Source organism: Gekko japonicus, unplaced genomic scaffold (genome assembly GCF_001447785.1).
Source record: "Gekko japonicus isolate JY-2015 unplaced genomic scaffold, Gekko_japonicus_V1.1 scaffold217, whole genome shotgun sequence".
Lineage (NCBI taxonomy): Eukaryota > Metazoa > Chordata > Lepidosauria > Squamata > Gekkonidae > Gekko > Gekko japonicus.
The window spans coordinates 1,186,772-1,211,835 of record NW_015164188.1 but is presented as its reverse complement, the minus strand read 5'-3'; the positions used below and the strand labels follow the sequence as shown (position 1 = coordinate 1,211,835).

The 25,064-nt window shown below is 42.4% G+C and overlaps 1 protein-coding gene across 1 annotated transcript in view; it reads right to left on the bottom strand.

The window, feature by feature from the left end:
* SGCZ (sarcoglycan zeta) overlaps positions 1-25,064 on the bottom strand; it is a 331,877-nt gene that overhangs the window by 191,869 nt on the left and 114,944 nt on the right. The window contains exon 2 of the mRNA XM_015408245.1: positions 8,231-8,332. Within this exon, the coding sequence (XP_015263731.1) occupies positions 8,231-8,332 (102 nt within the window). The remainder of the gene's footprint in view (positions 1-8,230; positions 8,333-25,064) is intronic.

Sequence of the window (25,064 nt, the reverse complement as noted above, 5' to 3'; positions counted from 1 at the left end):
ATCAAGTACAGAAGTATGTTTATTCTGATTTTGGAAGGCTTAAATGCACTGAACTCCTTAATGAATTGCGGATCGAGTAGTAAGTTAAGGTAGGCAGGCATACTACTTCTCCAGTACTGGGGAGCAAACATATTAACTTTCAATGCTACCTTTTCCATGTGGCTAAATGGGCTTACTGCATGCCTGCAAATGTTCTATGGCACAAAGCAAATTATGTCAGAAATCACTCCAAGGCCTCTCTTTCTAGCTGTTCGACATGAGTTTTTAAAAAGCTATAATTGTTCTCCACGTCAGACACCCTTAAGACTTTGCTAATTCACTGTAGTCAGCCTCACTGAAATCTAAAGTGCACTTAATTGTTCATTGATTGTGCCTATGAAAAATTGGGAATGAGTTCATTCTCAATGTGTTTTTCCATATTCTGATAGTGTTACCTCTCTATACACAGCACACTGCTTCTTTCCCTCTTCAGATAGGATAAGGCTCTGTGTGCATGCAGTCAAATGATTAACGTGTACTTTATTCCTTATGACAATGTATTATGGTAGCAGTAATGTAATTTTCAATTTGATTTCCGCTCATGGGATTGTATTTCACATTAAAATATATTTTCCTTTTTTAAAAAAAGAAACCCAATTATATAGAAGTTCATTTATATAGCTTAAAAATCAAATAAATTATGCATAGGTCATTTATGTAACCATAAACTTCCGATTTTGTCAAGTACTACATCAAAGCAATAGCATTTGCATTTTCTGAATACATTCACATGGCCTCATTATTAACAATTTACTTTAAAATTATGCTTAATTAGATTTTTCTGTTTTAAAAATCTACATCCTAATAGTCACAACAACAAACAACAAACTGACTGTGAGCAGAAAACACCACTCATCTATTACCTATTTAGAAAGGCTGAAATCCAGTGAGTCCTGCATGCAGCAGCAGGTTTCATGAGCAGTGCTGCACAGGAAGATCTGTGTTCCAGCACCTGTCCAGCAGATGTTTGACCGTGTCAAGTATGCAGTGATCATCTGCGGGTTTCTGCTCCTCACCCTCTAAACAGGTGATCAGCACTGACGCAGTTCTGATCCTCATGTCATTAAGTACTACAATCATACTCCTCATTTCTAGCATTCTGTCACAGAAACGGAACCCAGAATGGAAGTATGGAGAAAAAAGGAGGGTTGAGTCTTAATAGCTACTATCACCTTGGGCAGCGGAAATGGACATGTTTATTTTTTAACTGATATTATTCAAGCAACCATCTGAGCAGTCCCACATTGGTGTTCTGTAGCAGTGCAGAGCAACCTTTGGAACATTCTAGAGCTCTTGGCAAGACAGTGGCATTTGCACCTTCTGCTCTTAAGGGGAGAGATCTGATCCACTGTCCAAGTCTGAAGACATGGGAGGGCATGATCACTTCTGTTTTAACGTTCCTGAAATAAAATCAAGGAGGCCACATGCGGAGACAAAGAGTGGGTAAAATGTAGGATTGTAAAGGTGACCTCTCAAAAAACATATTCTACCACTTGTCTTTAGTCTTGGTGATCTCTGTGCAGTCTCACATAAGGATGACTGGTTTGCCAACTTGCTTGGAAGAACACACAAACACTCAAAGCAACTGATGATGGCTATGAACTGAAGAAACAATTGCCTAGGCTTCAGATCAGGTTAATCTAGATCATGGATCTCCAACATTTTTGAGCCTGTGGGCACATAATTCACTGTAGTCAGCCTCACTGAAATCTAAAGTGCACTTAATTGTTCATTGATTGTGCCTATGAAAAATTGGGAATGAGTTCATTCTCAATGTGTTTTTCCATATTCTGATAGTGTTACCTCTCTATACACAGCACACTGCTTCTTTCCCTCTTCAGATAGGATAAGGCTCTGTGTGCATGCAGTCAAATGATTAACGTGTACTTTATTCCTTATGACAATGTATTATGGTAGCAGTAATGTAATTTTCAATTTGATTTCCGCTCATGGGATTGTATTTCACATTAAAATATATTTTCCTTTTTTAAAAAAAGAAACCCAATTATATAGAAGTTCATTTATATAGCTTAAAAATCAAATAAATTATGCATAGGTCATTTATGTAACCATAAACTTCCGATTTTGTCAAGTACTACATCAAAGCAATAGCATTTGCATTTTCTGAATACATTCACATGGCCTCATTATTAACGATTTACTTTAAAATTATGCTTAATTAGATTTTTCTGTTTTAAAAATCTACATCCTAATAGTCACAACAACAAACAACAAACTGACTGTGAGCAGAAAACACCACTCATCTATTACCTATTTAGAAAGGCTGAAATCCAGTGAGTCCTGCATGCAGCAGCAGGTTTCATGAGCAGTGCTGCACAGGAAGATCTGTGTTCCAGCACCTGTCCAGCAGATGTTTGACCGTGTCAAGTATGCAGTGATCATCTGCGGGTTTCTGCTCCTCACCCTCTAAACAGGTGATCAGCACTGACGCAGTTCTGATCCTCATGTCATTAAGTACTACAGTCATACTCCTCATTTCTAGCATTCTGTCACAGAAACGGAACCCAGAATGGAAGTATGGAGAAAAAAGGAGGGTTGAGTCTTAATAGCTACTATCACCTTGGGCAGCGGAAATGGACATGTTTATTTTTTAACTGATATTATTCAAGCAACCATCTGAGCAGTCCCACATTGGTGTTCTGTAGCAGTGCAGAGCAACCTTTGGAACATTCTAGAGCTCTTGGCAAGACAGTGGCATTTGCACCTCCTGCTCTTAAGGGGAGAGATCTGATCCACTGTCCAAGTCTGAAGACATGGGAGGGCATGATCACTTCTGTTTTAACGTTCCTGAAATAAAATCAAGGAGGCCACATGCGGAGACAAAGAGTGGGTAAAATGTAGGATTGTAAAGGTGACCTCTCAAAGAACATATTCTACCACTTGTCTTTAGTCTTGGTGATCTCTGTGCAGTCTCACATAAGGATGACTGGTTTGCCAACTTGCTTGGAAGAACACACAAACACTCAAAGCAACTGATGATGGCTATGAACTGCAGAAACAATTGCCTAGGCTTCAGATCAGGTTAATCTAGATCATGGATCTCCAACATTTTTGAGCCTGTGGGCACATTTGGAATTCTGACACAACATGGTGAGCACAGCAACAAAATGGCTGCCACAACAGGGGGAGCCAACTAGGATTGCCAGACCTCCAGTCAGGGCAGGTGCTCCCCCACCCCTGAACAGCCCCTTCCTGCATCAACATTGTTGGTGTCATGGGATCACACAAAACTGGCATCATCATGCTGGGCACGTTGCGTGGTGACACTAGTATTTTGGCCAAAACTCTATGGTAACCATAGAGTTTTGATCAAAATGCTAGAGTGTCACCATGTGACATGCCTGCCATGATGATGTCACATTGCACACAGCATTGCACACAGCGACGTTGCACACAGTGACGTCACCCCACCCTCCTGGCAACCCTAGAGCCAACTACAACATGATTGCCACAGTTTAATTTCAGTAACACAATGTTGTGGTGGGCAGCTGCTGCCAAATAATTTTTTTAAAAAATCTGCACAACCAATCAAATCTCCAATAGTCAATCAGCTGCCTTGCTGGGCAAAAGCCCTACCTGTCCCACCCACTTTCTAAAAAAGCTTGGCATGTGCCAGAAAAGGTGTTGGCGGGCACTATAGAGCCCACAGGCACCCTGTTGGAGACCCCTGATCTAGATGACTATCCTCAGTGATGCAACAGTCAGTCCTAATTGGGACATCTATAAAGATGATAGTAAGTGCCTATTGTTAGGAAAGAGAAAGGAAATATATATCATTAATCTACTGTGACCTCAGCTAGTCAGTATAATTATTATAATGACTAGTGTGGGGAATGAAAGGAATGGTTCCCCCTGTATCCAAGCATTCCAGTCATGTCTATTGCCTATTTTTAATCGTTTTGAGAACACTTGAGTTAAAATGCTATTTCTCCAGGAGACCATGGTTATGGGATCTCAGAGTGGCAACTTTTTCAGGCTTTTTCTCTGGGTAAACAATACTGGGCATGATGGAATTAGTTTGCATGGTGGTGAGGAGAGGGCACTCCTTTCCTTGATGCCTTCCCTTGAGAATGACACAACCATATCCAAGGCTATACTGTGGTTCAAGGAAAGTGCCCCAGAAAAGTACAGAAGCTTCTGCAACCTCAAGTTCAGTCATGAGCAACCTAGAAGAAATCTTGGCTTTAGACACTCCAGCTTGGAACCATTCAGGTAGGTACGAATGAAAACATGTTGCAACTTCAGTCGTGTCAGACAAGTCACTAGCCTACATGTGGTATGTCCTCCTTTTAATAAAAGGTTATTGGCTAGAGTCAGAAATTTCCATCATGGCAGAAGATTATTTGTCATCCTTATCCCTTGTGCCCTTAGATGCTGCATTTTGAGGAAGGCATAGAAACTGTTGGGGTCCATACATCAAGGTCAGGAGAGTGAGAAGCAGCCATGGACAATATACAAACTAACAGCTGGATTGGGAAGGCACCTATCCCAGGTGTCAGAATGGATGTGGAACAGATATTTTTGTGCTCACTTGCACAGAGACTTGGTCAGAGGCACTGAAGTTTCTTTCCTGCAAGGGTACGCTAAGCCTTAAGGGTTAATTTGTGACATGCCTACTTGATAAAGTTTAGGAAATGTGGTCTTCTCCAAGGAAGGTTAGACCAATTGAATCTCTCTACGGTAAGAAGTTCTCCCCTGAAAGACTCGTACTTCTTCAACAACAGCTGCTGTCACAGGTGTCCACAGAGAGAGAGAAAGAGAGAAAGAGAGAGAGAAATGAAATAAAAATGCAGGGTAATACCCACCTAAACGTCAAAAGAAAAAAAAAAAGCATCCTTGCCTAAAGGTAGAATAAAAGATGTAAAACATCATGGATGAATAAATTAATTGTGAACATTCCTAGCCTCCTGGCTATCACAGTCAAAATAGAATGGAGCCTGAAGGCACGCACTCTGCCCTCAAGGCCTGTGCAGTTGATCAGACATCTGAAAGTGCCAAGTACCTTGCTGGAGTTATAGAATGTTCCCAGACTTGCTCTGAACAGGAACAGAGCCCATATGCACTCAGGCCATAACGAAGAACAAGTTCACCCACTATTCCTGTGCTGACCCTGAAGGCAATCCTGTACTTCCTGCTACATAAATGTATGTTTTACCTTCATACCTTCATCCCTTGGACTGCAAGAAGATCAAATCAGTCAATCCTAAAAGAAATCAACCCTGACTGTTCCCTGGAAGGCCAGATAATGAAACTGAGCACTCACTGGAGAAGACCCTGATGCTGGGAAAGATTGAAGTTCAAAGAAGATGGGGATGGCAAAGGATGAGATGGTTAGACAGTGTCATAGATGCAACGAACATGAAATTGAGCAAACTTCAGAGGATGGCGGAAGACAGGAAGGCCTGGCGTGATCTGGTCCATGGGGTCGCGAAGAGCTGGACTCGACTGTGTGACTGAACAACAACAAAAAACCTTCACACCTATGAGGAATGGTGGAACACTGCACTCAGGAGGAGGAGAAAGAGAAGAAATTGGAGGCTGAATAGAGAGAACCAGTAATACGTTGGATGGGAGACAAGGAGGAGAAAGAGAAGAAATTGGAGGCTGGATAGAGAGAACCAGAAAGAGAGCCAGTGCAAAAACAGAGGCAGGGTAGAGTTGAAAGGGATGAGACAAATACATAATGTAGCTAGAGGGAAGGGCTGGAGCCCTTCCTTCACTTAACCTTCCTGTTCTTCCTGTGAAATGTCACATGTCTTTTAGTAGTCTGTCTATATTTACCCTCATTCCATTATACTGTAGCATGGCCAAAGCAGCTAGCTTTAGCCTTCACCACAATGGTGTCCTTAAGTGCATTCTTCAACTGCTCCCATGCAATCAATTTACTTCCTTGTTGCAATGAATGTACAGCCTGTCCTCCACCTCGAACAGTGAGTGGCCTGGGCCTCTTCGGCTTTGTACCCAGGAGGTATATTGTTTCTGTGTCAAGGTCACACGGTGCATTCTTGGAGTTCTATTGTACCCAGGAGGTACATTGTTTCTGTGTCAAGGTCACACTGTGCATTCTTGGAGTTCTATCAGTACAAATGCCCTTCCTTCAGATTCCCTAAAGCAGTCTTTAAGGCAAGCACTTTATTAGGAAACAATATGCTACTGTGCTGGTTTCTATCAAATTCATTTGCTATTTTATATAAACGTTTTGCGTACTCCAACAATGGTTGTCCAATGGGAAACAATGACAATTTGCAATGGAATCAATTGTCCAAATGAAGTAATACGCAAAAAAAATGAAAGCCATAAATGAAAAAAGAGGCTTCTCTAAACAACACAAGATGGGGGCACATTACTTTTGTCAAGAAGTAGGGCTGGATCCCACCAATCCTTTCCACTCATGGAGGAAACTTCCTCTGACAGAAGGAGCCTTCCAAGCAGCATACAACAGGTAAAGGCTCCTTCCACTAGAGGAAAGTTTCTCTGCCAGGGGGATAGATCCATAGGATCCAATCCACTCTCTCCATAGGATATCGCCCACACAGTTTATGTCAATGGACATTAGAATCAGAACTTGGGGGAGCTTTGTTGGTGCAGACCAGTTTTCCAGTACTCTACATTCTTGACTACTTTGAAGCCACTATACATATTAAAATCCTCTATATGTCATTGACTAAGAACACTGTAGCATTGCTCCATGATAGCTGGTTAGCACTGGATGACTATAAACAATTCCTGTGTTCATAAAAGCAGACTGTCTAAAATATATCACGGAGCATTTCATGCCCTCGTGATGGAATTTAAATAACCTGTGCAGAATTAACAGTGTCCTGATTCTGCTTATTTTCTGTCTACCTTCAGAGAAAAAGCAGTGATAAACTTATGATACTGTACAAGGTTATTTTAGTGGCTATATTATTATCTGTTGTTTTTTTTAAAAAAAGTCTCTGAGGACTACTTTTCCAACATACTAAGGCTACAATCAATTAAATACTTAAACTTTGTTGATCTCAATGGGATTTAAACATGTTTAAATGTATGGGATTTTCACCTATGACTGCAAACAAGCACAGTTATGGCCAGGCTATTAATGCAATACTCAGGTTGAGGTTCAGTAGCCATAGCTTAACAGTGTTTCTTAAGTGCATTGGGATGCTTTGAATGCTCTGTTGAAATCCTAAAAGTAGAATCAAAAGTTCTAAATTACAATGAAACTACAATTACAATGAAATTACTAGCAAACTCCTAAGAACATTGGTATTTGTTTGATAGGCCATCAAGATTTCACACAATAGCAGCTGCCCACAGGTCAAGAATGTGCACTCAGTGTACTGCTGTTTTCACTATGCTTACAAGATGCTTCCATACATCCAATTTCCTCCCTGATATTGATACAGTTTTCAAAATGATGCCTAATTTGTCAGTGAGAGCATTAGATTTCTTCATTAGATACTTAATAGCCTGGTTTCTTGATCTTGGGCCTCCTATAATGCCACTCCTGGTATATACTTGTGTGCATCCAATCCTCTGTGGATTCTGAGAGCAGAATTTTCTGCTTCCCTTTCTGCTGTCAACCTTTGAGCTTCATACTGAAATTTGGATCCTGGGGTCAGGAGACCCTCAGAAAAAGCACGGGGAACACAGTGGTCTGTAGTGGAAGGGGGAAATCAGTCAGCAGACATCAAAATCACCTCTTCCACAAACAGACTTGCTGTTCCATGGATGGAACTGTGTGGCTGGAAATGTGCCAGTGAGTTTCAAATCTGGATAACATCTGGGAGTAATATTATACCGCTTTGAAAAGAAAAGTCATATTTAGAGTTGTTTAGAAGGTTCTTTTATGGACGATAGGTAGAATTTTGAAGTGTTATTTCCCAAAATTGGTTGGGCTATGCCCTACATCAGCTTCCACTGATGGAATTTCTTGTCTTCAGCCTCTCTCTAAAGAACTACAAAAAGAAGCACACTGATTGCATCTTGATGGGTCTAGTCAGGTGAAAGCTGATACCTAATTCACGGGAGTTTTAAAGTTTCCCAGACAGCTCGCTCTAAAAAATTCTTATTTTGAAGCTTATCCTGAATATCAACTTAGTCTTGGAAATCCAGTGTTTTCGGTTTTCTTCTTTTTTTTTAAGGTCACTTATTTCTCTATTTAAGCAAAGCAGATATTGCCACCTACCTTTCGAGAATGGATTTCTTTCACATACAATGGAAGTAGAAATTCAGATATACCTTCGAGTCGAATTCCTTTCTTGGTGACTCTCAGATTCCCCATTCCATCCTAGAAGCAATAATATACAAATGTGTGTATACGTGGCTCACTCAGGAAGCTAAGCACTCTATGCAATGCATCACTGACTTCCATCAAGCCTCAAGTTTAGAAGGTTAATGCTAAGAGCAATGAGAGTGTTGGGAAAAGTGAAAACCTCCGTCCGATTACATAAAAGAGATGAAATTAAATGCAAGAATTTTGACTGGTGCTTTGCTTACTGGCAACATACTTAAGCTTCCTTCTATTCAAATAGCTTTTGACATATACTGTTCCATAACGTGGGTTACCTAGTTCATAAAATTCTACGTTGCTTAATGTTTTCCACCCTTGTAGAACAGCATTTTCTAAGGGCCCCCATCAATCTGATTAAAGCGAACATCTTTACGTTTACCTTGAAACCAAACTGCCTAAATATGTGAAAAGCTCATGTGCAGCAAGTAAAACCTTTGTAAATTCCAGATGGTATTTAAATTCTGAAGCTTTGGAAAGGACACAGAAACCTCTCCTTAGTTCTAAAACACCATTATGTATTTACACCAGCATTGAAATAACAGCTTTGACATTTGTCATTTTCCTGGCTGAAGAAGGGGGGAATAGTGTCTTGTGTATAGGAATAGAACTAGTGCTGTATAATGCTGGAGTCGGGCCAGAGGGATGTGAGTTCAAATATCTGATCAGCCACGAAGCTCAAAACCAGCTTAAGTAGCAGTTGTGTTTGCTTCAACAACATTTGTGTACAGTGAATTTAGGAAGAATGTTTGACCATTGTTCCATGATCACTGGTTAGCACCGGAATACTAGAAAGAATTCAATAACTGAACAAAGCAGATTGCCTAAAATCTACCTTTGAGAATTTCATTTGCATGTAGAGAAATCAAAATAAACTTTTTTGCTCTGTAGAATTTACAATGTCATGAGTTAATGGATTCTCTATAACTGACAAACTGTCAGATTTTTTTAAAAGGCACTAATCCAGGTTGCTTTGGCGATTACATTATTTTCCATTTTAAAAAGTATTTTCTAAGGGATATTTCCCCCGCATACTAAGGCTACAATCAAAAGAATGTTTTAGGTCCCATTTATTTCAGTGGGGCTTAAGCATATTTAAACCTGTGGAACTGTAGTCTATGACAGCAAACAGACATGGTTACGACCAGACAAACAATGTAATAATTAGGTTAAGCAAGCTGGTCATATATAGCTGCTTAAATTGCAACAGATGTATTCCTGGGCACATTTTGGGGAGCCACAACCACCACACTGTGCATAAAGAGCAGATGCCTCCATAGAATTATATTGTAACTGTGGCAAACATGGTGGGCACAGATATTTTGAAATCGTTCTCACTTACTGCTCAACCCACACTAGAATTCTTTCCCACTCAAAGCTGCACAGCTGCATTTTGACCTGCGGCTTTGCCTGATTTTCCCCGCGGTTTCATGATCCTGTTTTTTGAGGATCACAAAACCGCAGGGAAAATCGGGTGAAGCCGCAGGTCAAAATGCAGCCACGCAGCTTCAAGTGGGAAATAGACCAATAGAAGCGGGGCAAAGGGAGGCGCGACCGCAGTGCAGCTCTTGTGTGAAATCGGTCAAACACATAACTCCAGAAATGCTGTCTTGAGCTCTCTGGAGGGCAGGTGGGATGAAGAAAAATAAAGCTATGGAGAAATGGAGACAGGGCCGGATTATGGCCGATGGATGCCCTAAGCACGGCCCAACAATGGTGCTCCTTGGCCCTTCCATTGCTTAACTGACAAGACATGAAGGTTCAATAAGTGCTGAAGGTGAAATAAGAGATTAAAAATTCAGTTTTCTTCCAGGCCACCCCCTAGGTCAGACCCCACAACTACATTAAATATAAATGTTTAATTTTAAAAATTTATTTAACACTAAATAGCGATAAGCACTATCAGCAACCCCCCCACCTCTGTGGTACCCCCCCTTCCCTTGGTGCCTTAAGCACGAGTTTATTTTGTTTAATGGTTAATCCAGGGCTGTATGAAGAGAGAATATTTTCTGATACCATGTGGCTCCTTGGAACCATCTTTTGGTGTGGAAGGACAGTACTTACATGTCAGCGCAAGTAAACAACATTCATAAAAATTCAACATTGACATTAGCAGTTTTATTGACATGACAGATTTTGTGGGATAGAGCTCAGTTCATCAGATGGTGCTCACTTCAAGAGATCTGCTAGTCATTAGAGCACCACAAGATTCCTTTTGGGTTTTGCTACAACGGCTACCCTGCTGGACTTGGCAAACAGCCTAATTTTGCTATTTAGAGGCTGACATGAGAAATGTGGAAACAGTTTTAGAATTCACATTTTTAATGTGACACTTCACTCAATATATAACTTGGAATATTTTATACTTGTTGGCATTTCTTGATTGTGTGGATTTTCACAGGCTTCACAGATTAAATAAGCTGTCAGCTATCAAATACTAATTATCATTGCATGATCCATCAAATGCTGTCAGATAGTAAAACATTATAAATCAACTGTTAAATGCCATTTTATGTTAAATATTATTACATGCCAACTACCAATAATGTGAAATATTATTGATGAGTGGCTTTCAAAGTATTTTCCAGGAAGCTGGAGCTCTTTGAACTATGGATGGATGTCTCTTTAAATTTCTCATCATCTGAATCTCTCTCAGGATCTTGGAGTTAACTGGTCAAATTTCCAAAGGAGAAACAATGCATTAAAAACACTGAATAGTGGGTTTTTTACAATTTAAATTTCAAAAATTCCCCAAAGTGACGTGCACAGTTTGCTGTAACTTTCAGTTTCCAGTGTTTACGCATGCATGTATAAATCAATGAAGGAGGAGGAGGAGGAAATTGGATTTATACCCTGCCCTTCACTACCCAAAGGTGTCTCAGAGCGGCTTACAAACTCCTTTCCCTTCCCCTCCCCACAACAGACATCCTGTGAGGTAGGTGGGGCTGAGAGAGCTCTGACAGAAACTGCTCTTTTTCAAGGACAGCTCTTATCAGAACTATGGCTTGCCCAAGGTCATCCAGCCAGGTGCAAGTGGAGGAGTGGGGAATCAAACCCGGTTCTCCCAGATTTGAGTCCACACACTTAACCGCTACACCAAACTGGCTGTAAGAATGAATCCATGGGCTTGCATTGTTAAAGTGGCTGCAGAGTTGCATCAAGATTCTTCCCATGTGGTATTTTTAGATATTTTCCTAGTTATCTAGAGATTAAGTTAACACTGTACACATCAAATTTCTGGAACAAGGAATCAAACTGAAGACATCTAGTCTTCAAAATGGACAACAGAGGGTCTTCAAAATGGACAACTTTGCAGGTGATATTCGACTCACTCTGGAACTTTTGATTTATCATCATTTGTGGGTTTTATCTACTGTTTGGCAACATACAGAAATTGAATGTAAGAAATGTATATTCTTAGTCAGTTAAGAGCTGCTGTTTTATCTTGTCTGAAAGGATTGCTGTTTTTTTATTATTTTGTTTTATCTTGCCAGAAAGGACTGAAAGGACTCCTCCTACACATAGTTTCTGGCTCTCTGGCTGTCTCTGCATTTGGCTATCTAAGTTTAAAGTTGGGAAAGAACTTTTGTCTTGCAATCTTTTGGCTTCATTAGCAAGTACTATTGTGAATTTAGAAGAGAAGTCTATAGTGTCTTGAGTAATTTACTGCACCTTGTAAAATGGGAGTCGGCAAACGTGTAAGAGAGGAGGAGATATTTACTCTGCCTCCTAGTAAGCAGATGAAAATAGCATACTTTTTTGTTCTTCGGCAGTGCACAGCCACAGAGGAACCTCAGGTGCATTACAACACAGTTGACATTAAGCAATGGCAGTGGCCAAAACTACCCCATATGAACCATGCTAACACTCAAAAATATCCCATACATCTCTGCAAATGATGATGTGGAAATTTATCACTGCTATCAGCTATCAATGTTACAAAACATGAAATTCAATGTAATGTGATCTATCAACTACTAAAACATATCATATATGGAAATCAGATCTCACAGTGAGGCAACAGTTTTCAGACTTTGAGCATGCAAAGGCTACTGGGTATTTTTTATACTCCACTTTTCTCTACCTTCTCAAAGTGACTCACATTTGCCTTGCCTTCCACTCCCCACAACAGTCACCTTGTGCGGGAGAGAGTGAGAGACTTCTGAGAGAACTGTGACTGGCCCAAGGTCACCCATCAGGCTTCATGTGAAGGAGTGGGGAATTAAACCTGTTTCTCTAGATTAGAGTTGACTGCTCTTAACCACTACACCACACTGGCTCACACTGGAAGAATATTCAATAGCAAATATTTATAAAGGTGAATTTTAGGGATACTTTTTGGTAGCTGTGGCAGACCAGGAAGGAAGGAGGTGGGACAAGCTCAAGGGGATGGATGCAAAGAGGCCGGCAGCAATTCTCTGGGTGGAGAAGAAGGCTGGTGCCCATGAGGACAAGTCTGGCCCAGAATGCCCACAGCCAGGAGAGGCTGGCTGATCCACGTGGCGGCTGTCAAAAAAGGTGAACTGCTGGGGTTAAGAGAAACCAAGGCAGCAACCTGTATACTTGAAGCTGAGTGGGGGAGCCATTTATTGGGGAAGAAACTTAGGCCAATGGTAGAGAGGTGTTGGGAGGTGGCCCAAGACTGAGGCGGTGACCTACGGCTGGCCTGGGGTGAGGGGAATCTACAGAAGCTCAGACATCCAGCCAGGCAGGCAGAAGTGAAGTAACTTTGTCAGCAGAACTGGCAATAGTGAAATTCAGTTTTGGGAGACATATTAAAGAGGTAATGTTGCTCTGTTTGAACTTAAGAAGATAAGAGAAGCCATGCTGGATCAGGTCAATGATCCATCCAGTCCAACACTCTATGTCATGCAGTGGCCAAAACCCAGGTGCCATCAGGAGGTCCACCAGCAGGGCCAGTACTCCAGACGCCCTCCCACTGTTGGCCCCTGTTGTGTCCGCTGACCGCCACCGGAGGTCAGCGCACACTCCTGAGCTTCAGTCCGGCACAACAATGGGACTAGGATTCTAGTCCCTCCACTGGGGGGAACCAATGGGACCTTGGCGGGAGATTCAAACCCACCACTGGGACCAGGGGAAGCCCCTGGACTGTGTATATAGTTGGCCGTCCGGCCATTAAGCGTTTGTGTTGCGGTCAGCGCACACTCCTGAGCTTCAGTCCGGCACAACAATGGGACTAGGATTCTAGTCCCTCCACTGGGGGGAACCAATGGGACCTTGGCGGGAGATTCAAACCCACCAATGGGACCAGGGGAAGCCCCTGGACTGTGTATATAGTTGGCCTGCCGGCCATTAGTCTTTAGTCTTGTTGTGTACCAGTAAAGCCATGCTGATCACTACATCAGTCTCCATGCTTTCTTTACGCGTCTAACCCACTACACTTCAGCCCCCTTCAAGCACCAAGAATACAGAGCATCACTGCCCCAGACATAGTGTTCCATCTATACCTTGTGGCTAATAGCCACTCATGGACCTCTGCTCCATATGTTTATTCAGTCCCCTCTTTAAGCTGTCTGTGCTTGTAGCCACCACCACTTATTGTGGCAATGAATTCCACATGTTAATTACTCTTTGGGTGAAGAACTTGCTGTGGGTGAACTTTGTGTGAACTTGCCGTGTGAGTCCTGATTTGAGGAAGTGCGAGCATGGAACCCCATCTTGCTCCCAGCCTACTGTGAGCCCCCTTCCTTGCAAGCCCATGCCTACTGGTTCTGACACAGACATGCACTACAGTAGCGAATTTGTTTCATCTCTAAAATACAAAGCTAGTGTCAACAGTGAAAGATTCATATCCCCTCTTCTCCACTAACGCCTATCATCTGAAAGTATAAAGAGTTTTAAGCGTCTGCTTTTAAAGAATCAGACTATGACGACAATTTCTCCAGAACAACTGGATCAATTACATCTTTTTATAGAATAAATAGTAACATTCACGTTCACTCTTCCATTCCCCCCCCCTTAAAATTTAATTGGAGTTCAAATTAAGTGTAATTAGTGAAAAAAAATCTGTTCCCATGACATTTCCCCCATGAAGATGAAACTGAAAGAATCTGTTCCTACATATGTCAACAGCAGAACTTTCACTGTGCTCAATACAGAACATGGGGCAAATTTATAATTAGGATCCTTGTCTAGTCAATGGGAGATTCGTTTCTACAAAGCAGCTTTGCTTCTAATGAATCCGCCATACTGATCTTCCAATGTGGACAGTGTGGGTTATGATTCAGATTAGGGCCACACTGCACAGGCAGAGGAAGCTTATGCCTTCCCAGCACCATTTCCCCAACTTGAAACGACCTCAGGGAGAACTATTTGCCTTACTGAGAAGCCTTCACCTACTCTATCAGTATACATGGAACCTTCAGTGGGGCAAATAATGATCAACAAGTCAACTAGGGCCCCGTTCACACGGATCATTTGCCGCGCTGAAGAGACGGATGATAGGCGGATTTTTCTGATGCGATCACACCGCAACATCTGGGAAGCGTAGTGCTCCCGTGGCTAACCTGTGGCTTCCCGCCAACAATGCGTGTTAAAAAACTAGTACCTCCAAGGTACTAGTAAACAGTTGCCATGGGCTGCCTCCAGATGCCCGTGGTGTAATCGCGCCGGCGTGCAGCATTCCCCTCCGGACCCTCGTTTACCCGCTGGCGCCAAGGGAAGGACCCGTGGTGTGCCGCCGGCGCGTCTGATCGCATAATCACAAATTAAACTGCGCCAGGGCAATTAGCCATGCCTTCCCCCCCACAATATCCGGCCCGTGTGACCGGGGCCTAGGTTCACTAGGCCAGGGTCCCCAGCCTTTTTGAGCCTGTGAACACCTTTGGGATTTGAAGAGAGGGTGGTAAACTAGGGCTGCCAGCTCTGGGTTGAGAAACACCAGGAGATTTTGGGGTGAAGCCTGAAGAGGGTGGGTTTTGGTGAGGGGAGAGACTTCAGTGGGATATAATGCCATAGAGTCTGCCTTCCAAAGCAGCCATTTTCTCCAGGGGAACTGATCTCTGTTGCCTGGAGATAAATTGTAACCCCAGGAGACCTCCAGCCTCCACCTGAAAGTTGGCAATTCTATGCTGAGTGTCATCCTAAAATTCCTACCACAGGAGATGCAGCCAAACCCAGAATGACTGCCTTAGGAGGCAGAGCAAAATGGAATACCTCCCTCCTCACACCTCCTGAGAAGAAGGAAATCCTGAAGGGGGAATGAAACTACGCCCAGACTAAGGAAGGCTCAGGTGCTTACCAGCCCTCCTGATCCTCCAGTAGAAAACCCTTAATTTTCAAGAGGGCAGCCAATAACAATCCCTGACTTAGAATGGCCCCACCCACTTTCTGAAAAACTCAGCGGACCCCAAGGGAAGTACTGACAGGTGCTATGGCAATCCCTTAGGATGCTGGAGGTGGACAGCCACCCAAACTAGCCTTGTTGCTGCCCTGTCTGCCCCAGGCATCAGAGTCTGGCACAGCAAGCAGCACCCCGGGCCCCAGTGGGCAGCTTGTAGTGACACTGTTTCTTCTGTCTCTCCCTTTCTTGGGGGAGGGGGGAACGTGCAGGCAGGCCCTCTTCCTCCTTCCCTCCCCCATCTATTGGAGGTAGTCTATAGGGCAGGGCCATTTTCCATGTTCGTTTTTGCTTCCCAATCTGCCCCTGTTGAGAAGCATGGCACCATGGCAAGCCACAGCTCTGTCTTCAGTGACTGGGAGTGGCTTCCCTGTGGTGAGGAGGGGAGGAGAGTAGCATCTGCCCAACAGTGTGGGGGGAGGAGGATGGCACTGAAATTATTCACTAAGGGTGCCACTGCCAAGGATCCTTGGACTGGCCCTGGCAGTCCCCGGGGACATTTCAGATTGGGTTGTATTCAGGTTAGTAATGCTGAGTTTTGTGAAATGCCACTGAGGGAGGGTGAGATTTGCACACTCAAAGGAATGTTGTATAGAACACATTGAAATGTTAATAGAATAGCAGTTGTTACCTTCCACTTTGACAACTATTTCATCATTAGAGTAATGGAAAAAACCTCATTATTATAAATGGTTAGAAAGAAAAGCTACTAGTAGGATTTATGAACTGTATTTAATCCACTGGGATTTATTTATTTTTAATCTATTGGGATATACCAAGATCCTCAAGAGAGCTATTTCCTTGTTCTTAAAAGAAAGTTAAATCACGACTCTGAGAAAGCAACACAGTGAAAAAATAATGACTTCATGGAATGCAATCAGCCTAATCATGCTAACACCATGGAATCTTTAAGATTCTGGTTTTGGAAAAAGTGGATGCTGATAGGTATTTTTAAGGACCTTTGAAATGGATTGTCTCTATAGGACTTCAAATGTAAAATATTGTCAAGCAAGCACAAAAATATGCTAGTATGGGAACAAGGGTGCGGGATTTTCATTCTATTCTTTTTCAGTCAGCATGCTAAAATCCTCCCAAGCTACAATGGCATGGATAATGCCTGAAGAATATTACTTTTCATTATCCAATAAACCTAATTGAATATAATAGTATTTTATACAGACCATTACGCAGAACAGACAATCTAGCCATGCTACAAAGCTTGCATTCTATATCTCTGAGCATTCTGCTGAAGATACAAATGTTTAAACCTCCAGAAATATAAGAAAAGGGGAACATGCCTTACTCATGCAGCACAGTTCATGGATTTTAGAAAGCACATTAAACCGCTCAGGTATTAACATACTTCATATAAGCACTTAAAACTACAGAAATGCAATAAATCATGCAAATGTGTACGTCAATCCACAACAGTGCACATGGAATGGAGGATCAGATGAGATGTTACGATTAACTCCTGCTGCCAGAAATGGAAGCACTGTGTCCAATCCCCTTTTCCCCTGCATCTAGAGCAATATACCTTTGTCTTGGTGTCAGAATGTCATATGCTTTCCTGTGCTGCACAGATGGCAAGGCAGGGAAACATGGAACATTATAAAGATACAGGGTAAGTTGTGCTAGATCTTATGAAGTAGGCAAAAAGTACTAAGATGCAAGTCTGGGTAGCTAGTTGCTCTGCATTTACTGTACTGGATAGGTTGGCCCTTAGTACATCCTTCCCTAAGGGTACCAAACCTATGTTTTCTGCATAGCTGTAAGGCAATACTAGAAGCTACTGGAAATGGTTATATATGAGATCAGTACTCTGGCTTTAACAGATGTGAACCATTAACATATCATTAGTATGTATGCATACAACACTCCTAATGTGCATGGTTTATACATTAATTTCAATATTTCCATCCCATCTTTCTTTGTGTCACTAGGTGGTATGGAAGCTTAAAGAGTTCAAGGTGGGTCCCTGCCCTGAGCAGCTGGCAATCTGAAGTCTGGTATAAAGGAAACAACTATGGAGGAGAGAGAGGTACAGACAGGCATGCCACTGTGCTTGGAAGATACCAATGCAACCTTATCAAGCACAGAAAACTCTTGGCCAATAGCGTCTATGTTCCAAAACGATGAGAAGAAAAATAATGAAAGCAATTACCACTTGGGAAAGAAGAGCAACTATTTGTAGCTCTGTTCACAGGCAAATAATATTTTTTTTCAGCAGGTAACTGTGAAGAATAACAATACAAATATCATTAGCTGTTGTGGATTTTCCGGGTTGTACACATATCACATCACAAAGCCCATACAGATGGCACCAACAGCTCACACCTGCTCAGTTAAGTACAATCCATTGTAATATCCAGGACAGCCACAGGCCAGATCTACTCCCTGAAGCTATTTCAGGTAGGGCTTCCGCAGCCTTAACATATTGTCATCAAGACAGGGTAAAATGGTTGCATACAGGGCTATTTTTGGGCAGGAATGCACAGGAACGGAGTTCCGGCTGGCTTCAGAGTTGGCCACGCCCACTACAGCCCAAACCTCTGCCCAAATCTCTACAGCCCTCTACAGAGGGAAGGCCTGGAGAGTGCCCCCCCCGGCGACTCTGAGGTGAGTGGCCCAGTGGGCCCCCTGGAAGGATCGGGGAGGCATTTAAATGCCTCCCTGTGCCTTCCCTAGCCTGTCCAAGGGCCGGCTTGGCTGGGGTCCCCACAGCTGCGGGGCACCCCGGCAAGCTAAGGGAAGGCATGGGGGTGTGGCCTAATATGCTAATGAGCTGCACTGTCAGGGTGTGGCCTAATATGCTATTGAGTTTCTGTTGGGTGTGGCCTATTATGCTAATGAGTTCCTACTGGTTTTTTCCTACAAAAAAAGCCCTGGTTGCATATAGTTTTAGTCATAATAGAGATATTCCATACAGAAATACTGTATACTGCCTTCTACACAAAACCCAATGGAAATGGAAATATAGTGTTTATGTAATACGAACACTTGAATATAATTGTTCCACAACTTTGAGTCCACTGCTGCTAGATGGTGCTGACTACACATAAGGGATTGGTCAGTAGGGTCCACAAGACTTCTGTCTGGACAACAGGGTAGCCTCAGAGAATACAGAGGTTAGTAATCTCTAGTCTGCACAATTCTTCCCTTTGTTTCTTGTTTCCTGTGAAATATGAGCCTTCTGAGCAGTTGCCTCACAACAAAGCATATGAGCAAACAATGGCATAATTGGTGTTTGGTGTCTGACATGTCTTGATACCATAATGTTGGCTTTTCTTCAAAATCAATACTGCAAAATTATTTGATGCTGATGCTGGATAACATGAATTATTGCTTTTGTGCTTGGGCAATCACAATATCTTCAAAAATGAAATTATCCTTCACACACCATCCATAATTGGCAACGAATCAAAACCAATGCTAAGAGGTTGTTCAAACCATAGTTTGGAAATTCATCTAAAAACAACAACAACAGATACTGGAAGAAGTGCTTTGATTTATTTGGGGTTCTCAGCATTGATAAAAAATAAATAAAAAATAAACCTTGTTCTAAAGAATTAATAACAATCCTGAGACTCCTGGGGTTTTAATGAATAAGGATTTGGGTACCAAGAGAGCCAATTTTGGCCTCAGAGATTTCTTGTGTGTTTCCAATATGTATTCACAGTACAAATTCAATAGAGTTAAACACAACATACCAAGATCATTGAAACAGCACATCTGGGGAAGGGAAAGATCATGACACAGAAGAAGAGCAGAGAAGAGATTGGATTTATACCCCGCCCTTCACTACCCAAAGGTGTCTCAGAGCGGCTTACAAACTCCTTTCCCTTCCCCTCCCCACAACAGACACCCTGTGAGGTGGGTGGGGCTGAGAGAGCTCTGACACAAACTGCTCTTTTTCAAGGACAGCTGTGCCAGAGCTTGTGACTGACCCAAGGTCACATCAGCAGGTGCAAGTGGAGGAGTGGGGAATCAAACCCGGTTCTCCCAGATTAGAGTCCGCGCACTTAACCAATACACCAAACTACACATAGGACAAGGAACCCCATTTTTTTGAGCCTCTGGGTACTTTCAGAATTTTGAGAACAAGGAACGGGTGCCACCACAAAATGGCTGACATGGGGTATGGAAGCTAATCACACAATGCTGGGGCAGTACAAAAACCAAGCATCCTCCTAATATGAAGGCAGTTCTGGGTTCCTCCGCTCCAGTGAGATGGGAGGAAAGTCAGAGTTAGGTCTTTGATTTGACAAAATAAGACTCTGTGAAGCTCATCAGCAGATGCTATTGCGTCCATGGGCACTATGTTGAGGATCATTGGTATAGAGGATTATCTAATCAATTATCTGGGTATGTTTAGGGATACATTATGAAATACAAAGTAGTAAAGATGTTAAGAGCATGTCCTCTGGCCCTGAGCTGGATAGCCCAGGCAATAGGGATCCCGTTTCCCGGGTGGGAGTGGGGGACCCCTGTTTTTGTGGGCTCCCACCCCCTAACACCATGCATGATGCACTGATATCATCCAGAAGTGATATCAGCACATTGTTGACATCGGGGAGTGATACTTTGCTTTTGGGGCAAAACTCTATGGTTTGAGGACATTTTTACCATAGAGTTTTGCCCAAAAGCAGAGTGTCACCCCCAAGATTGTCAATGAGCTGATGTCACTTCAGGGTGATGTCTGTGCATCACGTGGCATCCCTGCCCACCCCAGAATGCCCCCCAAATCCCCCCTCTGACACAATGAAGGGACCTGGCAACCCTACCAGGCAAGCCCCATCTCTCAGAAGCTAAGCAGGGCTGACCCTGGCAAGTACTTGGAAGGTCAACCTCCAAGGAATCCCAGGGCCAGGAGGCAGAGGTAGGCCATATAAAAGCCACCTCTCTGAAATGTCCTAGCCCTAGTAGGGGTCGCCAAAAGTCACTATGACTTCCAGGCTCACATGTGCACGTGCACACACACACACACACACATAAAGCTCATGTCGTCTGGGCTGAAGCATAACAACATAATTACTATAGACTTAATAGCCTCAGACTTGGAACAGACACATGATATATGTATGGACATACAATAAAAGTCAGATTCAAATTTGTGTCTCTTGATTTTAGAGGAACCTATTTCTAGTTATAACACTCTCCTTCCCCATGCACCTAATTGTCGTTATCTTAGAAATTTCAAAGATGGAGGGGGGGTCATTTTCCACCCAAGAAAAACCAGCATTTTGAGAAAAAAATGAAATATATGCAATACTTACGGTCCTATCAAACCTAAGCTAATTTTACAGTTTTAACAAGATAAAATGGATAATTTTAACTTACTTAGCATATACAGTTGCAATATTTGACATATTTATTGAATTAAAATGCCTTCGTTCTCTACAAGCAAAACTGCAAATAAACTGAAGACCTCAGAAAAAAGTGCAAGCTAATGCACCCTATGCTGCCTTAGCATATGTATTAATCTTGCTATCTGAAAAGTAGAAAAAAGAGGAGTTAAACAGAAAAGACAATCTTTTTGTTAAATAATTCAGTTCTCAATGAAAATTTCAGAGTTTATGTCTCAGACTTTAGTGTAGTTTCTGCCCTACCTTTTGATTTTTTTTTTTAAATTTCAGTCCAGCAAACTAGAGCAACAAGCTACATTACCCACAATGTTTTGAGGGAGAGTGAAAAGATCGTCAACAAGAGAAGAGTCAGGTCAAAATGACAATTGTTGAGAAGCAATGATTGCCCTGTATGTTCCTCTTGTGAAGATTAGGTATCTTTCTAGGTGCAGAAATGCATCTTGGGTTTAAGAGCTATATATGTCTACAGCATGCCCACCTTGTCTTTAAAAGCCTTTCACTCATTCTGAAGGAGAAAATATTTCATAGGAGGTTTTTTTTTTAATATACCCTCAATTTTTTAATTTTTTAATTGTGGGGGGGGGGGCTTGAAAAAATAGGGGAAAGTGTCTTTCTTTTCTGAATTTTTCCAGTCCGCCCCCCACCCCCGGGCCTTCACATCTCATTCCATATCCTTTTAGATTTCAGACAGACAGAAATAAACATCCCCATTCTACAGGCTATTAAAGTGCTCATTTGCAGAGTGAACATGTCCTCGCTTTTCCAGAATCTGGAGTTATGGCAAGGATTTTATAGGGGGGGGGATGTTAAGGCAATGGAAATTAAACCCTGACTTACCCAACTATACTCAGTATTTTCCTTGAACCATAACAACTAGGCCCAACCTGGTCCATCACCTTGAGATGTCAGGTTGGAGATTTATAGTACATAAAACACATCAGAAATGACAATCCTAAATACTGAAAGGAAGGAAGACGATATACTATGGGGAAAAAACCCTCCTGCCCTGAAATACAACCTAGTGCTCATGCTAAATATTTATAAATACTAAACATGAAAATAGAATATGAACTTTCTCAGGATTGGTTGATACGATATTCCTGCATTTGATGCTGGGAACCGGAAAAGGTATTTATTTAATTTCAAATATTTATAACTAATGCTCCCTCTAAGCTGTGGAGTCTTCTGAGCAAAAATTCTACTTTGTGAGCTACTGGCATCAAAATTGTGAGAGAGCAATCTGCCCACTACATACACTAGTTTGCTCTGGAGCCATCCTTCCTGTTCTAAGACAAAAAACTGTGAGCTGGAGGCTAAACAACTGTGAGCTAGCTCACACTAACTCAGCTTAGAGGGAACACTGTTTATAAATTGTATGTGGCTCCCAAAATATACAGTAAGTGCAGAAAGGTGTCTCACATTAAAAAAAAAGGCTTGAGAATCACTGGGCTAAGATAACATTCAGTCCGTGATTGGATGGGAGATGGTCAGGGGTCATTTCCTGCAGGAGCGCACAGGAGCGGAGCTCCGGCAGTAAAGAGCCCAGGGGGCGGGCACATGCAACAAGCCCCGCCCCCTGCTCCCAGCAGCCCTCAGTCAGAGCAAGAAGCAGCTAGGTAAGCTGCAGAGCCACCTGGCCCCCCAGTCCAAGACAGTCCAGAGGCACCTTTAAGACCAAGTTTTATTCAGGTACGAGCTCTCCCTCCTCTGCGAGGACAGATCTGCACGCCCTCCCCCCAATAGCTAGCATTCCATAACAGTCCAGTGGAGCCTGAGCAGTGGGTGTTGCCTTCTGAGACACTTCGGTGATGTCAGGGGGTGTGGCACATGCAAATGAGTTATGCTAATGAGCTATGCTATTGAGCTCCTGCACCTCTTTTTCTACGAAATGACCCCTGGAGATGGTCTTGGACTGCAAAGTCAAAAGAAAACTGTATCAAATTGCCCACTGAGCAATATAGAATTGTAGCATATATAATACATACATATTTCTATTCACTAAATATAGTTTACATATGTAATTTAACCTATCCCGGTGAAGCAATGTGCTGTTCGCTATACCTCTCTAGCACTGCTGAAATTTAGAAAAATACTCCTTTTATCATTTACTGTAGACATTATCTAGCTAAAGATCACAGAGAAGCTGATGGCAAGAGGGTTCAGTGTTCCTACTACCTTCTATACTCCAAATCACTCCTAGCCTCTCTTTAGGAAAAACAGTTTTTAGGCTTTTATTAACCATTGGAAGTTCCAGATGTGATGTCCCCTGTCTCAGACCTCCAGACTGAGTGGCAAGGGAGGCTAGACAGGCAGACTGACCTTTCTTCCTGTCTTTACTCTTATGTCACTGTCCCCTTTGAAATGCAGACTGTGTTCTCAGGGACCATTTCCTCATCCTTCTTCTCTCTCATTCAGATGAAGACAAGCGCTCTTCCTGCATGCACCAAGAGAGAGAGATGCGGTCCTCTCTTGGCACCATGAGGCAGATGGGCCTCTCGCCATCTGCTTCCATCCTTTAGCTAGTAAGTAATCTATCATGTCCCTATTCTTCCCTATCCAAATCTACTCTTTCCTATCTCAAGTAAAAAGAGAGGTATTTCTCTTCTAAATGTGCAACGTGGCTCTGTGTAGCTTTGTAAGCTGAGTAACCTGGTAAAGTGACACTGCTGCATCTTTAGCTTTGCTGAGTAACCTGGTAAAGTGACACTCTGCTAACTAAAATGGTGACTGGACGAACCCCACCAGTTAACTGCAATAATTAACCACATGTGCGTAACAACACCCCAACAGTAGCATCCTAAGGAGAGTGATGCCCTTATAAGCTCACTGATTCAATAAACTCAAGAGGATGTCATTCTTTTCAGGACTGCATTGTAAGTCTCACTTATTTCAACTGGGGGGGGAAGCGAAGCATGTCTTTAATTCCCCAATCAACTTAACAGGATTTATAAAGAGTTAACATTGCAGGGATTCATTCTCCTGATTAGTGAAACATGGTAAAGACCCATACAGCTTATGAACACTTATGAACACCTATGAAGATGCCTTGAACTGAACCAGACCATTGGCCCCTCCAGGTCAGTATTGTTAGAAGTGAGGAGGAATGAACATGGGACCTTCTACATGCAAAGTAGATGCTCTATCACTGCTTCAGAAACAATCTTAACTGACATTTTAATATGTCAGGGCTTTGGGTGAATAAGCAAAAGGACTTTCAGCAGTTGTACTGGGATATTGAGGAATGTCAGTTAATTTAATGACACATTAAACTGATTAAACTTTCCCAGAGAAATAGAAATTTGCATTTGTCAAGTATGATATAGTATCCCCTCCTAACTCTGAAGTAATCTGTTAAAATAATCACTTTCTATTGTAGCATTATTAAGATTAAGCATTTGTTGCTAATGTTTGTCTCAAAAGTTGATGACACTAATGCTTTTTCACACAAAAAAGGTAGGCGATTTATTAAATCAAGGCCTAGAGACTGGCAATTCAATCCTAAATTCCAGATACTGGGGTATGACTGACCTTGTACAGAGCCAGCATAATTAGTCAGTATCTTTTTTTCTGTCAGCAGAGGAAAGATATTTGAAAAGACTCGACTCCAAGGACTGGGGGAATAACAATTGTATTGGAGTCAGTGGTGACACCATCCATGACCAACAATCATAGAGCTCCATTGCATCAGTAATAGATATCACCCCCAAATCAGCCATAGTTGGGAGGAGCCAACCGGCAACATTTCTCCTTGATGTCACCCTGTCCCACCTATCTATACAACATAATAAGAGGAAGGACCAAAATTAAGGAAACATCACACACTATATAGAGAAGTGTGGTGCATCTGCTAAGAGTTCTGTGACTGCCACACTTCTGCCTGTCTGAAATCCCTCCTGCAATTTAGCCCTTGACATGCGGAAGTAGCACAGAAAGTGAAACAGGGCTACTCCCACCATATCAGCCAGGCATCTCCACAGATCATTCAGGAGCAGAAACACAGAAAACT